This window comes from Buceros rhinoceros, unplaced genomic scaffold (assembly GCF_000710305.1).
Source record: "Buceros rhinoceros silvestris isolate BGI_N320 unplaced genomic scaffold, ASM71030v1 scaffold25450, whole genome shotgun sequence".
NCBI lineage: Eukaryota > Metazoa > Chordata > Aves > Bucerotiformes > Bucerotidae > Buceros > Buceros rhinoceros.
This window is the reverse complement of record NW_010389397.1, coordinates 1-17,622: the sequence shown is the minus strand read 5'-3', so window position 1 is coordinate 17,622 and position 17,622 is coordinate 1. Positions and strand designations below refer to the sequence as shown.

At 37.5% G+C, this 17,622-nt stretch overlaps 1 protein-coding gene across 1 annotated transcript; it reads right to left on the bottom strand.

Annotated features, from left to right (window-relative positions):
* Positions 1 to 322: 322 nt before the first annotated feature.
* MASTL (microtubule associated serine/threonine kinase-like) lies at positions 323 to 15,635 on the bottom strand (the record flags this gene model as incomplete). The annotated part of the gene is made up of 11 exons (XM_010134245.1): positions 323 to 480; positions 2,871 to 2,972; positions 3,050 to 3,163; positions 6,121 to 6,259; positions 8,114 to 9,358; positions 10,529 to 10,701; positions 11,269 to 11,401; positions 11,720 to 11,826; positions 13,077 to 13,165; positions 13,944 to 14,083; positions 15,498 to 15,635. Coding segments are annotated over 11 exons (2,538 nt in total), but the record flags the coding sequence as incomplete, so codon positions are not given.
* Between the last annotated feature and the right edge of the window lie 1,987 nt (positions 15,636 to 17,622).

The following is a 17,622-nucleotide window of genomic DNA, read 5'->3' as shown; positions in this document are numbered from 1 at the left end:
TCCCTACTATGTTTAACTGGGAAAGAACTTAAATCTAAGTGAGTTACTCATCACTATTTGAAAAGCCCCATCACTGCCAAGTGTTATTAGCTTCAAGAAATACACCTGGGCCTCTCAGTAAGGTGCAGAAGGGAGATAAAAAGTAGCATGGAGGCACTTGATGCCAGCTAAGTTTTGAGCAGTAGTTTAAATTTAGAATAAAACAGACCGATAACTTAAAACACACTCTAAATTTGTCAAGGAAGCTTAGATAACACCAGAAGTGTTATAGGACAACCTGTAGGTGTGCAAAAAGCATGGAGAAAGTTTGCTTATCTTGATGCTATAAGGTAAAACCAGACACAGTCAGGTGCTGAGCATTATTCCTAGCTTCAAAGTAAGAGGTATCGGTTTCATCATCCGGCTGAGGAATAAACGGCATAGTTTGATTCTGTAGATTATCCCAGTCCACGCCATAAAAGAGAGGGTGATGTTTCAGTTCTGAAACAGAAGTACACATAAGCATTATAAACCTCCTTTTGTCCAAACACACTGTTACTGTGTTCCCTTGGTGCATAACCATCAGTAGATTTGCTCTATTTTGCTGTTTTGGAAATTCACAGAAGTACAAATTACAATTAGGTTTTGATTACCCTCACCCTCATGGGATCATGCTTTTGTCACGCCAACTAACCATCTTTTCCTAGCTGGAGAACCTATTCCACACAGAGCATAGAGTGGATCAGAGGTGCCCTGGGGGCATTTCTCATGGTGGGGTACCACAGAAATTTTAAGGATCACTTGATGTCTGTTTCTGATTTTGCCATAGTTCTGTGCTAAGCAGACATGCCAGAGTCACTCCCACCCTTCTCTACTCCAGGCCACCTGCCTTTTGCTAGCTCAGAGCAGTCACCTGCTTTGTAAAGTCCCCTTTGGCCTACCACCAGACACAGAAGTCTGAACTCCCTTACCACAGACCAGCAGATTCTCCTTTCCCTGCTTGGGGGTGGGATAACTAACCAAGCTGCAAGACTTTGACTCAAGACGAACATCCCTGCCCTGTCTGTTCTGACCAGAAGGCGACTTCCTGGCACACAGGATCTCACACGTCTTCTGCATAACCTGACGATACCATCATGGCTTTGCTACTTAAATCACCTTTACAGCCAAATGGGCTACAAAACCTTGTTTTTTATCACCTGCACCACAAAAGTCAAAAGTAAACAAAATATAGGACAGGTACTTAAGAAAAACAAACCACATTTAGAAGGAGGTGGAAGTTCAACCAAGACAAAACTCACCACAAATTTTAATTCTAAGCACATATCACGGACTTCTGCCTGACAGACAGTAAGACATTTATTATTTCTACATTTCCTGATCAAATATAAACACAATGTTAAAGTTCATTTTGGACAAAGGCAGTAAGTCAGAGTGTCTTTTAACTCTTCTAATCTAATACCTTCAGCAACCATACACACAGAAGAACACTGCACAGGTCCACTAACTTAAAAACGTTAGTAGTTTCTGGTCTTAGAAGTTCTCACTGAAAGCCGTCCTCAGCTGAAAAGGCAAGCAGACATCATTGTCTTTTCCAAAGAAGTATTAATATGTACCATAGCTGGCAGTCAGCTCCTGCCCACATCTTACGGGGGGGATAAAAAGCAAACCCAAACTCTGGATACCAGTGTTTCCTGCCAAATGCTGCTTTAACGCTTCTTATGTGGAAGAGTGAACTCAGAGAAGCCCAGCACTACGACATGACATAAGCGGGATTTCTCAGTGGGTTAGGCTTCATGCTGGAAAACAGAGGGGAAGAACATGTGTATTGGAGTGGGGAGAGGATGACAGTGATGGAAACTCAGTAACAGTGAAGAAAACTTCATGGTTTTCCTGAAAGCTATTCAATGCAACTTCACTTCAGCGGTCTGTAAATTGGTTAAAGAGATCAGATACAGTTAAAGGTCCTGACAAAGAATGAATTTCTAAGAACTTTATTGGAAGAAACCATTATGTTATCTAGTTTAAACTTCTACGCATGACAGGCAACTGGATTTTACCCTGATATCCAGGAATAAAGACAATTTTTGTTTAACTAAAACACCGAATTACAGTATTAGATGCATTTTATTAGATCCTAAAGAGCCACAGATTTACCTGATGATATAATGGTTTTCACTTGCAACCATGTGACATCTCTAATCTGAACTGGCCTGTTTCAGCTTCTAGTCTTTAGTCTCTTTATGAGTAAGCTTTGCCATAATCATTTCCTCTAATGATTTTTTGGGCAATTTTGTCATAAATTTTCTTCCTCTTTTTCCAGAACATCTCATTCTAGGCTTCCTTCATGTTAATTTTTACAAATATAGTCACTGTTACAACATCAAATGTTTAAAGTCCTTCTACAAGGGGAAAAAATGTATAAACTCTGTATAGTATATATTGTCTAACTCTGTGTTCCCCTATACATTCAGTAAAGACGGACTGATTAAGAACAAGCTCCTTTGAATTAACGTTTGGAGGAGGCTTTTAATCAAGGTTCCTAAAATCAGTTAAGTCAAAAACCCCAATTACCTGTTACTGAGGTAGGTAAGAGTGGACTTTGGTATGTCAGATGTCAAACACTAAACATCCAGAGCAAAACAGCATTAAAGCAAAACAAAGCTTCAATTAAAGAAAAACTCAAAACCAATATGCCACCCCCCAAAACTTCTCTCATTCAGAAGAGCAAAATCCCCCAAGAAATACACAAAATACAAGGTAAGTGTTCTGGCCCAATACATGGCACCTAAACAGTCATTAAAGTTTATTAGTCTAAGTTTCAGGAGCAGGAGATCACCACTTTGAAATTTAATTAGTTGCAAAGAACACAAAAGAATTTTAATACCAACCCTTCAGTCCAGCTCTTTTAGTACTGTCAATGGTTAGAAGAATATCTATTGCATTTTGGGCATTATCAGACAGCTTCTCTTCATCCTCAGGCCAGGGAATATCTATGGACAAAGATACAGATTAGTTGGTAACTCAAACCATAAAACAAGCGTTGAAAATACATACTTGCCCTGATTACCTCTTTTCAAAATATTTTGGAAGACTTGTGTTGGTGTTTCATCGTTAAAAGGTGGTATTCCAGTTAGAAACTCAAACAAGCAAACTCCAAGGGCCCACCAGTCTACAGCAGAACCTGGTAAGAGAAATCCAGGTCATTACATTAACATAAAGGTTTAATGGTATTTGCAAAGATTTGAAGATTAGCCTTGACAAAAATACAAGTGTGTTTAAATTCTGCAAAATTTCTTGGAAATAAAGGAAGAGACAAAATATGTTGTCCTTAATCATCACAGAGAAGATTAAAAGTATATTAAAGGGCTTTAAGCCAGTCTGCTCCTTAATCCATTATAGATAGTATCAGGGCTTACTGATAAAAGCAGTGGACTTTTAAAAGTCTGATTATAAACTTCAGTCACAGAATCCAGGAGCTGACTTCTCCAAGAGATTTTGTGATAAGAAACAACTTCAACATCTCTAAAGCCTGGATGAATGCTCCATGCTGTAACCTGTATCATCTTCTCAATTCTTTGATAAGACTCCAAGAATTCAAAATATTGAACATAATTTTCATTTGTTTAAATCTATATCAGAATATTGAAGACAGCTTGCAGAGATGAGCCAGCATGCAAGAAGCTGGAATTACTTTCCATTACATTAAAGATGACTAAGGCAATGTGTAGTTACTAGCTAGCTCACTTTTGTTATTAAACAATTTTGATTTTGCATGTTCCAGGGTTCTTTTCTGCCAAACCCATCTTATTAACCTACTTAAAACCAAGCAGGCAGAGCAATCCCAGACACCACTGCATGCATTCTAAGCTTTCTGCATCTTTAAGCCATGCCCACTCCATTGTATAAAGAAGACGCACACTTGCTGCAAAAAAATATTCTTGCAGAAGAGTAAACGTCATTTTTCCTGGCTATTTTGGCATATAAAAAAATTAAGACACCTCCAATATAAGAAAACAAGCGTTTTGAGCCATTTCAAAAGGACTACTCACTAAATTTAGGAATGCTGAAAAGAAGCATGTAACTTGTAATCTAACACGCTTTAGCAGCAGTAGGAGTGCCCCACCAAGCTAAGCCTAAAGCAGTGAGATCACATCAGCTGTTGTTAGAGATACTTGGATGTTCAGCTAAAAATATCCTCAGCTTCAGTCAAAGTCTTATAAGATCACAACTCTGAACGATGCTGAAACACAGGTTTCAGCAGCAATTTTTTTGACCCAAAGTTCAGCTAAAGATTAGGTTAACTCCTACCATTTCCCTGCTAAATCACATCTACTGATATTTGAAGCAAGAAACAGAAATACCAGATCTTGAGCATCTGAGCCTTTGTCGCCCATACACAAAGTAAATCAGACTGATTACATAAGGTGAAAGGAAGTACTGAGAAAAAAGGTCTCTGGTTTACTTCCCATTACACAATGTCTTTATGAATGCTGACTTTACTCCTCAAGTACAGGCTTAATGGTGATTTCTGAAGGTCTGGTCACAATGATACTGACATTTGCTGAATCTTTTGTGGAACCATCACACATTCTTACACGGACTGTGTATAGGACATATCTTTCTATATAGAAACATTGTTCGCCCACACAGTTTTCTTGGAAATTGTGATCTAGTTATACTTTGACTGTTAGTTACACCGAACACTCCATTTCTGCACAGTATATAGTAAACTCAGAGATCAGAGTTCCTGCATATGAAAAGACAAGGAAGCAAGAACATTACAACTACTGCAAAAAGCCCTAACAAATACAAACATCAGATATCAAGTATCATTCTCCAACGGCGTAAGACAGCACACTTTAAGGTAGTAACAACAGAGAGGTAGCAATGTTAAATCCAGTTTAGAAACAGAAATAAACTATAAACATGTTACAAAACTTTAAGATTACAACTACATTTACAAGCAGGTTAACACCACCAGATACATTTAGCAAGAGTAAGTTTTAACTTCCAAAGCCAGAAAACCCTGGTTTCAGTGGGTAGGTACTGGGAGATTCATCATTTTGTGACATAAAAGCCAGACTTTTTGCAAGTTATCACTGAACTCCTTAACACAGTAATTGCAGGGAATTCACCTCACAGCCAAGTTTCATGTTGTGTAAGTAGCACTGATTACATTTCCAAACTCTCGTTCAGTTTTCAGGCCTGCCAAATAACCAGGATTCCTAAGTGGAAGTGGAAAACAACTACATACGTTTAGTTGTTTTAGTCATTGTAGTTAAATTGTTATATCTCTTCATGCAGTCTTAGTTAATGCATACAGGCGCACAGCATTCTACTGTTCCACAGATTAGTAATCACTTTCAATAAAGATCTTACATAATCTTCCTAAGACTATTAGCTCTTCAAAAATAAACATTTATAAATACAACAAATGTATCAGGGATACATTGCATATTTTTGTTAACGGTTCTTGCAAGTTAGCAGGAAAATATTTCAGACATTATTGACCTCAGCGGAGCTCAGAATTTGAGGTGAAGAAATTAAGAACCTCAAAGTTGTCCTATTTTATAATCTCCTAATATTTTGAAAAAAATTGACAGCTACTACTGTACACTTATATGGAAGATCCTGACAGAAATTTTAAGTGTTTCATGAGGTCACTCAGATGATTTTAATAAAAACTGATTATAAAGCAACATTATAGACTTGCCTGGACACACATAACACTTAAATAACCATAGACATGGAATACATCCCAAGAATAGTTGAAGGTTTAATCCTTTTGTGTTAAATTTCACTAAATTCCCACTCCCCACCCCAAAGAATCTGTAAGGATGACCACATTGCGATTCCTAAGCCACATACAAGTCTCAGGCTGCCTAAGCACAGCTTCCGTAATCTTAGATTAGCAGCAGGCAAGACTACACTGCACAGTCAAAACCTCGGGTCATGCGAAGAAAGTAAATAGAAGGAGCAGCTGAAGAACAGACACAACAATCTATGTTGGTCAAAGCTAAGCACTAGGTGTTTTTAAGAGGTCACTATCATGTTACCTGAAAGGTTTACAGCTCTAGAGCATTTGAAATGTAAATATGTCACCTTTCAAGTGTTTACAGACTCCAGGGTTTGTCTTACCATGAGGCTTTGTCAAAAGCAGCTCTGGTGCCAGGTAGTCTGGAGTCCCTAAGATCCGTTCACCTTCTGCTGGGGCAGCTCCTCTTCTCACACTCTTTGGAGTCCTATATGGTGTGCCAGCATCTCCATGATGAGGTGTCTTAAAAGATGCAACAAAGATTTCATATGTCAGACAAAACCAGCTAAGAAACTGTTGTCTCCAGGTTTAGTAATGGGTATAACAGTTGATATGTAAGTTCAAGTCAAGACCACATCACAAAATATATGTTCCCTGAAAAAGTATGTGTGAAATGTGCTTCCATTTCTTTATCTCAACCACCTTGAACCATAAGAAGTTAATTAATGCCTATTCTAAGGAAGTTTTCCCTAAGTTCTTCCTCCAGCATCAAATCCACAGGTAGTATCACAAAAAACTCAAACCCCAAACCAACCAAACTCCTCATTCAAATTCAAATATGAATAAGATAACCTACTAAATAGAATGTCAAAATAGCCTTCAAATTTAGCACTTAATATTAGCCAATGAAAAGCAAGCGTATATGTGAAATATCTGTAAAATAAAAGGAGAATCTTGGGTTTTCTCATATATTGCATACTGGATGTACTCAAAATATATAAAATGAGCCTTTATTATTTACACCCGCATCCTATGGGCTGCATAATGCCTGCAGATGAAATTCTGCTCAAGTTAGACTTAGTGACAGTTTACAGCTGTAAAAACAAACCTTCTGGAAGTTATTTAGGAAGTTGAAGATATAATAGGCAGGCTTGTAAAGAGATCCATAAATTCTCACAGCCAATAGGCTGACTGCAATGAAAGATCTCCTGTTATGACCTGGAGAAACTACTAAATTATCTTGCAGAGACCCTCATTCTTTATTTTTCAATAAATCCTCAGTTCCTGTATAACTTTGTTTCCAATTTCACCTTCTGTGCAGCAGGCACCAACTTGTTATCACTATGCCATAAAGGCTACAGAATCCACTATTAAAATAGAAAACAGGTAATCAGATCACAATTATGTGATAAAAAAAATCACAAAAGTATATTAAAAAGGTATTTGTCTGTTCAAACCTAAGTTATGGAAACATATAACGCCATCAGTCATTTTTCTCAAATGAAGTTCATACTACTCATCTTGCACTCAGCTGAAATGGAGTCAGTCTCATAGTCAATTAAAATTTTATGTAGATAAGAGGGAAGCTAGTAACTCAAAGACATCAGGAAAAAAGGCATCCCCCAAAATAATGTTTTGAATGTGTCCTTTTGGTACACCAAATCATTCACTACACCACTAGTTCTATCAGAAGGCTTTAAATCCTACAACTAGAACCTAAGGAATTGGATGAATGTCTCAAAGCTATGCCAAAATGAAACAGGAAACACTGACTGAAAAGTATACTTTTACTTTTCCTATATTGAGGTTCTAATTTACCTCAGGGCAGTAAGATTTTTATTTACTATCAGAAGGATTTAAAAGGTCGAAGCAAAAAACTTCATAACCTGCAAGCAGCTATTATGTTTATATCAAATGTAGTACTAGACTTGTAATTGATACTTGATAATACACATCACACCATCACTTTTACCAGGATAAAGCACAACAGCAGTTACTAGTAGCTGAACAGCATTTGCAGACTACCTTTGGAGGGATGCAGAATAAAAAAGCAAAAAAAAAGACCTCCCATTACATCAGAAAACCTATATAATTAGTCACAGGAAATACCACACTGCTTTAAAAGTAGAATGAGACAAAACACCACAGTCTTTCTTTACCAGTTCACTGTACGAGCACAGGATTTCTCAAAGGTGGACAACGTGCATTGAGCTAGAGGCACCAGTGGACACAGAGTTACCGCCACTGAAAGCCTGTCTGTCAGGGAGATTTTTGCTGACTATCTCAAACTACTTCAATTTTCCCTGAATTAACAAATAATTTCAGATCACTAACATCTAATGCATGCACAAAGTTTCTACATGTTGCCTTACATACCTGATAGACCCTGTACGGTCTTCCTTTCTGTAATGGAGTAATAGCTGTTGGGTAAGAGCCACTGCAAGCAGGTGAGAGATCCATTACATCTAAGGAAGTCATGCTACAAGGCTCAGATATATTTGATGTATTAATTGGACTATTATAACTTCGAAATGCAACAGCATTTTTTTTTAAGACATTGAGTGCTTCTATCATCTTTTCTGAAGGAGAAAATACTGTATCAAGAGAAGTTTCTTTTATGTGTTTTTGGTCATTATCTTTTTCGTGATGTAACACCTTGTAGTCCTGGACTGTCTGTGATTCCTCTCCATTTTGCAAGGCATCTTGAGATGCTGGTGATGTTATTAACACACGTTCTGGTTTTGCTTCCTCAAAGGAGAGATCTTTAACGCTTTTGTCCAAGTCTAAAAGCTGCCTTTCTAAATGGCTTTCTGTAACAGACATTTCAGGAAATAAGTCAGAATCTGCACTGGGGATTCCTAAAGATTTTTCATTATCAGTGCCTAAATAACTTGAGTTCACGTACTCCTTTTTATCATCCTTCTCATGGTCTGCATCCAGATCACACATAAGATTTTTGGCTACAGTTGGAGTAAGTGGGGTTTCTACTGTTTGCTGGTTACCAAGACAACTCTTAACTTCTTCCTTGCTTTTGCAGGTGTCACATAGACATCCATCACCACAAAGCATTATGGACTGAATTTCTGTTGTCAAACCCGTGCTTTTGTTTGCTGGAAATTCTGGGATCTGACAGCCACGTTTATATTGTGCATTGCTTTTTTTCACATAGTTAATTTCCTGACAAGGACTAGTGTCAACTAAGTCAAAGCTTCTTTTTACGCTTGGCTTTCGAAAAAGTTCTTCCTCTTTGATAGGCTTGACAGGCTCATTCTGCCTTGAAGGTGACTGTTGTTGATTGGAAGTTTCTGCTCTTTCATTAGTCACCTCTCTTTTATTTACAAAGAGTTTTTCTTCCCAAATCTTATTTTCAGAAAGACATTTTCTGACTATGCCTTTCATATCCAGAGTGGTAACAGGAGTATCCATTATATCAGAATGCTCATTTCCCAACTTCTGCCTATTGCCAGAATCATTGCTGCTGATGGGAGAAATAGCAGACTCTAGTTCTTTTTTCTTTAAAACTTTAGTATCTTTGCTATTCAGCAATTCTGTATTTGAAAGGGGAGCTGACCCGCTGTTACTTGTTTTGCCTGTTGTAGAACATAGTCCATCTTCACTTTGCTGCAAATGAACACATTAGGTTTTGAGTATCAAGAAAAATAGGATTACAGCATTACAGAAGTGTGTCCTATAAAATATCTTAATTTCACTTCCATGAAGTGCAAATTGTCAAGCATTACTTATTCTTTGTAACCACTAGTAGCAACAAATGTGACATAAGATGTTAAAAAAATCCAAAACTAAATTAGGGATAACTTGACTTTTAAGACCATACAATAAGCTTGCTAGAATACAGTAGAAAATGTGGTATTTTTAGATGCCTAAGGATGAAGTAATAAAGCAACTGAAGTTGTATTTGTGATTAAGTTAAGAAGTTAAGCTACAAGAGATCTCATTTTTCAAGAAATCCCAAAGAACCCCATCATACTACCCTGTGACATATTATACTTCAGAGATGACAAAAGGGAAATCTGACATAACTACTTGGTAACACTATACTAAAATACTAAAAAACAAGGTCTTAGGAAATGGACAGCTAAACCAGAGAACTGTATGTTGTTTTAAACATAGGTTTTTGTGTGTAATCTAAATAGGAATTGTGGCAAGGGACCAAACAGCACAGCAGCATTTTCTTTTAGGTCTGTATTTGTACAGAATGTAACAGTTTAAAATAGGAGAAAGTATTTTCTATCAGCTATAATTACTGGTTTTACGTTAGTTGATACAAAACCCTTTAGTAATATAAACCTTAAACTTTTTCAATTTTTAATAGCTAGAAGTTTGAAGTGTATTTTGTTTATTGCTTTTCCCAAGTTCTGCCTTTTAAAGACATTCTTTTGTCTGCATGCTGAACTAAAAACTATAGGGATAAGGTCAGCTTCCAAAGAGCCAGCACTGTGCTCCCAGCGTTGCCTGCCCTCGTTATGAAGCATTGGGCTAGACTAGTGCCATCCAGTAGAAGCTGCCCCTTTCACTCCTTTTCTGCAGGCTAAATGGCATTTGCTCTCCCTGTTATGTTGCACAAGACTACTACTTGTTTGAAGAACACAGTAATACTAGCTGATCCAAAACTCCAGCTCAGCACTGATCACATCCCCTGCTCATTCTCCTGCAGGAAGGCTGCTCTACACTTGGAATAACTGGAAGAAGCAAGTAGAAGAGATCTGCAACAGTGCATATAAAAGCATAAGCTAAATTAAATTTATAGTGGGAAGATGAAACAGTCCTGACCTCTACATCCTTCTCCCACCCGGGGCTGCTGCAGCATTCCGATTCCATACTGGATAGGTATGGGTGCAACTGACTACTGGCACTGGAGGTATCAAACCTTTTTCTTGTCTGAAGTAGAGTAGGAGTTAAACTTCTCACTGGCATCACAGGAGTTAATTGAGAAGTATCAAGATCTTGAGGGGGGGAAAAAAATTCAAACATTGATACAAATAAGCAACCTATATTAACCAGCTTCACACTATGCCAAGCTTTCATATCAAAGTTATGGAAAGCAATGCATGACATCATAATTTCTCGTCATCTTTCCTGCATAGTCAATTCACTTTTAGTGGGGAAACGCCAAGAATTTCAAAGCAATATGAACATTAGCACCATAATAGCCTTCTTTCTCATTTCAGGTTAAAAATGAGAAAGCAGCAAGATAAGACAATTTAAATGAAAGTGCACATTGATATATTAAACCATTTTCAATCAAAGTATGCCAAGAACTAACACTATTTCTGTAAAATCTTAAAGGGTCATTTTGAATTCAGTGATTGTACATTTGAAAAAATATCAAAAGGCGACAAGTAGTGTCAGTGAAAAAATGTCAAACCTTAAGTGCTGGAGAAATAGCAGACAGCAAGACGACACTGATGGAAGCATGCTTTTTTGAAGTGGGTTCAAGCTACTCACACGAAATTAAGAGACCACAACCTTACAGCCAGAGTATTACTTAGTACAAGGCTTGGAATACTCACGTGTTTTGACTAATTTACTTGAAAGTGGAGTATTTTCCTTTTGGACCATAGGTAAGGGAGAAACCACTTCATGCAGACTGTCAGACGACTGACTTAAATTGCACCCTGGTATTTTCATTCCAACAGGACTGTACTATCAAGTAGGAAGAAGCATAGCTAAGTTAATGGAGTCTGGACAAAACATCCAGGATTGAAAGTGTAACTTCACATATTCTTTACTACATTTGCACTGGAGCTTAGCCACTCCCATTTACCAAATTTTCAAAATCACAACTGATAGTCAACAATTTGAAATACAGTCTGAGGTAATCACTTCAGAACTTCAAGGTAACATATAACAAGGAAATTCATAACAAGAGGTGCAAGAATAGCCTTATCACTCCTATCATTGCATTTAAGAGTAAGTAAACTAAAAGAATGAAGTACTTCAAACACAGTGAAATTTACTTACAAAACCCAGAGAACTGATGAGAGACAATAATTGTCCCGGAGTACGTGAGTAGTCTTGCTTTGGCTTCGCCATTGATGGTGTAGTAAGGATATCTATCATATTTATCTCTAGAAAAATAAAAATATGAAGGTCAGGTTTTCCTTTTGCTATTAAATAAGCAAAATTACAGGCATTTAGTTAGGTTTTATTAACAGAAAAAAATTTAGTCACACACTGAACAAATACACAAGAAGCCTCCATCCCAGGTGAAGACATACCATTATGTTCTTAGTCAAGAAGCTGTTTCTTCCTGCACATCCATCATAAAATTAGTTTATAAATACAAAAAAGTCCATTTTTTTTTCCAACATGCTATGCTGTAAGTGTTATGTTTTCTAACTTCATAACCAGCTTTGGTATTTAGGTAGCAATTCCAGCCTACGGCCTGGGGACTGAGATGGTAACTTTGATTCATACTCTGCCTTTTGTCCCAAAGACTTCTCAGAAAAGTTAGACAAATTTTTCATAGGTAAATATTTAACCTTAGATGCCAACTTTTGCTCACTAGAGGCAAGTAGGCTTATAGCTTACGTATTTTCAACTAGACACAATCTGTCCCATTAGAACTTACCAATTAAAACAGTGTATTATATAATACAGTATACTTCGGATTTTCCTTTATACTCTTAAAGCCATGAACCGGAAACTCCATAGACAACTCTGAATGTCTACATTCCTTAAACTACATAAAAAGGGTGTGCCCACCAGCAGCTGTCTCAAAAACCTAAACTGGTGCTGTGCAGCATTAGCCTGGCTTATATGGCTAAGGGGTTGGAGGTACAAACTAGTTCAAGAACTGCTATTCACCTTAAGACCCGCATAGCCTATTGCCAGGCAGCCATTTGACTATTCAGCTATATTTTCTGCTACTTAAATAGTATGTTCATATGATAAAGCACTGATTTATAATCTTCTGTTAGGGACTCACAACCTCCCCCAGCTCTCCATGTCTGGAAGGTCTCAGTTCAAGCTGGAACATAATATATACCAGGACAGAGAAGCATGCACTGAAGGACAGAAAGAGGCAGAGGTACACCAAGAAAAACAGAATTATTCATTCATCCTTTGAATTCTTAGGGGACTTCATAGAAAGCTTGGAAATCCATATCCGTTGAGAGAAACAAGTCTATCATATTTCATATATACTTTTCTGGCATATACCTTATCAGTACTTACCTACTAGAATTCAAGTTTTAGTGCAACATCTGGGCTTATTCAGTTGAAAAGTGCCTTCCAGGGGGATGTAAAGCATTCAAGAATATGGGAATGTGACAAAAATACATTCTAATAAAACAAAAAGGATACAGACAAGTCTTACCTCTGTTTAGAGTAATTCTGGAAAGTCCAAAGTCTGTCAACTTTATATGGCCCTGATTAGAAATAAGCATATTGTCTGGCTTCAGATCCCTGAAGACATGAATATAGTTGAAGTCAGCAAAAAGGCAACTGAACAGTATTAAAAGTTAACAGACCAGAAACACTCAATACAAAGCATTGATTGTAGCCATTTCTCAGTTATATCTTAGGCAGAAGACTCCAGCTGGAGGAAGACACCAAAATAATTAAATATATCTAGCACTAAATACTGTACAAATGTCTCAGGCCTCGTAAAAGCACTATGTATGTCACAAGAGTTGCACATTTTCTGTTTCGGCAGGTTTAACAAGTGTTCTTCATGAGTACTACCATCACAATTACTAACATGTAGCTCCTACACATGACAAGCCAACCTCTAGCAGAAGTTTCCATGTGTGTTCTCTGTAGCACTACTGACTGCAGCAAAGACCTCTTACTATAAGGGAAGTCAATGAGTAGTCAATGTCCCTTTGTCCTACAGTTACCAGCTTGTGTCCAGAAAGTTCCCAAACTAACATTCATTTAAAAGCCCACAGGAAAAGGGGACACAGAAGGCAAAGGACAGCTGCTAATAGCCCACTGTACTAGGGGAAGAGCATGCAGGCAGGGGAAAGCAGTGTGGATTTGTCTGGTTAATTTATACGGACAGATTTTATTTCAGGTGTTGTTTTCATGACATTGCAGCAGTGTACACATGCAAAAAGAGCTTCCAGAAGCTCTAGCAAATGAGGTGGCTCTTCCTATAAAATGGTGACTGGTTATGTGTTTGACTGAAAAATTAGAAATCCAAACTACCAAATACTTCTAAGAAAAAAAAAGTAAGTTTTACCTGTGAATTATTCCATGCCTGTGAAGATAGTCAAGAGCCAATGCTGCTTCAGAAATATACTTAACAGCCATTTCTTCATCAAAATATCCATAAATATGAAGAAGAGATTTGACATCTCCACCAATAAGGTACTCCATCACCTGCCATTCAAGTGTTCTAAATTTAACATTTTAAACCACATTTCAAACTTGTCAGTAAAATATTAAATAGATTTCACCCCTAGGCAAACATAGTTTCAAAGAGCAGAAGCTGACAGAAGCTTCCTTGTGTGAACTTTTACTTCCCATACGACACTTTTCACTTGGATAAAATAATTTAAAGCTTCAGAGGACATGAAATATTTTATTTTAATAGCACACTTATATTATTTGCTTAGCCTACTTTCTGTAGTCAATTCTCAAATAACTACTGTAGTAATTTTCTTAATTAACTTCTGAAGGATTTCTGTATCAGAGAAAATAAGTTGCAAAGCACTTCTGTGAAATTCGAGGCCTGAAGCCAAAGACCACTGATATTTTGATTTGTATAGAACAGGTATCTCAATTTTATTTTGCAAGTGTTTATACACAATATTAAACTCATACCTGAACCTCATGAAATACATGCAAATTTCCAGAAATTTATACAGTGAGAGATACTGTGCATTTAAGACAAGAAAAACAGTAAAAAATAAACAAAAAAAATTATGCAACCCCCCACATTATTATGACCCACATTATATTAAAGCTAAAAGACAGGAGGGTTTCAGAAACTCACTCTTCCATGACACGAATATATTTATGGGGTTTTGGTCAAGAAATTTCACCAGTACTTAGTTTCCAGTACATAATACTATTCCATATATATGACTCTAAGCATTTTCTTTACAAATCCTTCACCCTAAACTCCTCTACTCCACACAACAGTTAACAGACATTGCAGGAAAAGAAGCCTTCATTTACACTCAAAATGCATTGTAGGAGTGTATAGCAACCTCACCTCAGAATTCAATCACGCTGTTCACTGTGTGTGCTTAGAGCAAACCAGACAAATTACACTACATCCTTTGCAGACAGTCTTAATCCATGCTACTTTTATGTAGATGCAGTAAATAAAACCATTTAAGTCCTACTGTGCTCCACAGTGCCTCACACAGCGCTTAGTTTTGCCACTCAGTTACCCCCTTGTCATCTCAGCCAACTGCCATAATGAATTTTGAGCACAAGCAACAATACATATTTCCTCAAGTGAGCTACAAGGTATCTTTCTGTCACTTTGATTCTGCTTGAACAGAATGGTTTCTTGGTTTGTTTTCCCTAAGATCTCTACATATTCCTAGAACAGATTAGCTATTAGAAAAAACTCTCCTGTAAAACAGGGAACACAGGTGAAAAAGATCTCAAAAGTACCACAGGCAGAGAAATATTTTACTTGTTCAGGCGTTCTGAGAAAGTAGAAAGAAAAAGCAAATAAGGAATACCCACTCACTACCAAAAAACGTTTTCAGACATAAATATAATTCTGCACTCCATTTTCAATGCTACCATAAAACATCACAGCCATCTATTTACTCACTAAGTAGATGTTATTAGCCGACTGAAGTGAGTAGTATAAGTGCACAACAAAAGGACTTTTACTGAGAGCCAACGCATCTCTCTCTGCCTGGACCTGATGAACCATATTTTTGTTGATCATGTCTGCTTTTTTCATCACCTGAAAAACAAAATCAAGTACACAATTTTCTTTGCTCAATCCACAGTTCTTTAGTCAATTTAATTTCTCTCTCTACTTCAAACTTACATACATATACACCTACAAAACAGAGCTATAACTTCATATACATATTATTAGGAAATCTTTTTCATTGCTCTCTCTCTAATTCTGTGACTGAAAATCACAGTACCAGTACTTACATTGCAGTTGCACACACTGGGAAATGAGCATTTAGGCTGTACGTGAAGTTAAGCTACCCTGAGTTAATCCTCTAATCCACAGTACACAACTCAGAGTGTTCAATGCTTAGATACACACTTGCTGACCAACTCTCTTCCTCTTTTCAGACACTGAGATATCTAGCCTGAGCATTGATAACAGAGTGCAACAGTAAGCCATTCCATCTTGGTAGCCACAGGTGCAAGACTGCAACTCTCCTACTCTCTAACTGTTAACTTTTGCAAATGAATTTTTGATTCACTTAAAATTTACAATCAAGTCATCCAACAAATATTTGTTTCCCTGGGAAGAAGCCTCAAAGGTGTACAACTCACAATGAAGAAATAACAAGCTTCAACTGTAAATTAGGCTCCAATTCCTGTACTGAATATGTACTACTATATGCTGATGCACACTCAACATTAATCTTGAATAGAAGATTCATAGCCAATAGGTATTTAGGCAAACATTGCCTATGTCTTGGAAGTCTGCCCAACTTCAGCATCTTTGGTCCAGGTACATATGGTCATATTAAAGCAAGTTTAACTTACCCATTCTCCACACAATGTAACTGAAAAGTTAAGTCTACAGCTACCACCACCATTCAATAACAGAATTTTAATAAAACATAAGAGAGGAAGTGTAATTCAATGCATTCTATGGAAATGTTGACCTTAACTGTAAAAATATTTAGCATACATTAAATTCAGTGGCTTGAATAACTCCTAAGTCTCACTACAATAGAATAAGTATTTACACAAAAGCTTTTAGGTCATAATATTTTCAATAAACTTACATAAAACACTAAAGTAACACAACTGAACCACTATATATGCAGCACCTAAACTCCAGAAAATTAGTTTCTACAGCTACTTTTATTATCAAAGTTGACATAAAAAAAATTTCAGACATTCACAAAATGCATGAACCCACTTCTAATACGTACTGCCCTTAACTGTACAAATATTTCACGCATTAAATGTTGTAGCTGTGAACAATCTAAGTTTCACTGAAATAGTGACACAGGATTTTCACAAGAGCTTCCACCTCAAAATGCCTGTAACAAGATCATGTAAATAGACATAGAAAAGCTCTAAAGAGCAATAACTATTCTGCATGACAGTTTTTATTTCCTTTTCTTTGTGCACTATGCAGCTGGTTATAAACCTTTTAATTGCAAAGTCAGGCACACACAAATCCATAGAAAAGTTTTTACTACTGACAAGCCTTTATAGATCAACATAGAAAAAGCAACAGTTTTTTAAAAATGCGTAGTCAGCAAAAATCCTTTTTGTAGTTTGCTCTTTATACATCTCAGAGGCAGACTTCCTTCATGAACAAATGTTAGAACACCCTTCCAGCGACACGACAGCTGAATGTATTCAGTTATAACGCATATTTACAAGCAAGCCGCAAATAGCGCACTGACACTTTGAAAGGCTTTCGGCGCTGTTTCCTCGCTACTTAAGGTATTTCCAAATCTAGTTGTCGTTATCAGATGTCTCCTACCCAAGGCCTCCAGGTGAACAGGAACGTGAGGAGGAAGCTAAACACAGCCATAAGGACAACACATCTCCCCGGCCCTAGGCTTCTGTCTGAAGGGCGGCAGCTCCCCAAACACCCAAGCACCAGGAGGCTCGGGGGACTCGTGCTGGCGCAACCCACGGGCTTGCCAGGCCTGGCCTCCGCGGGGCGCAGCCCTTTCCCCTCGGGACGTCCCTTTCCCACAAGGAGTTAAACGAAAGTGGAGGGCGGCAGCGCCACGGTC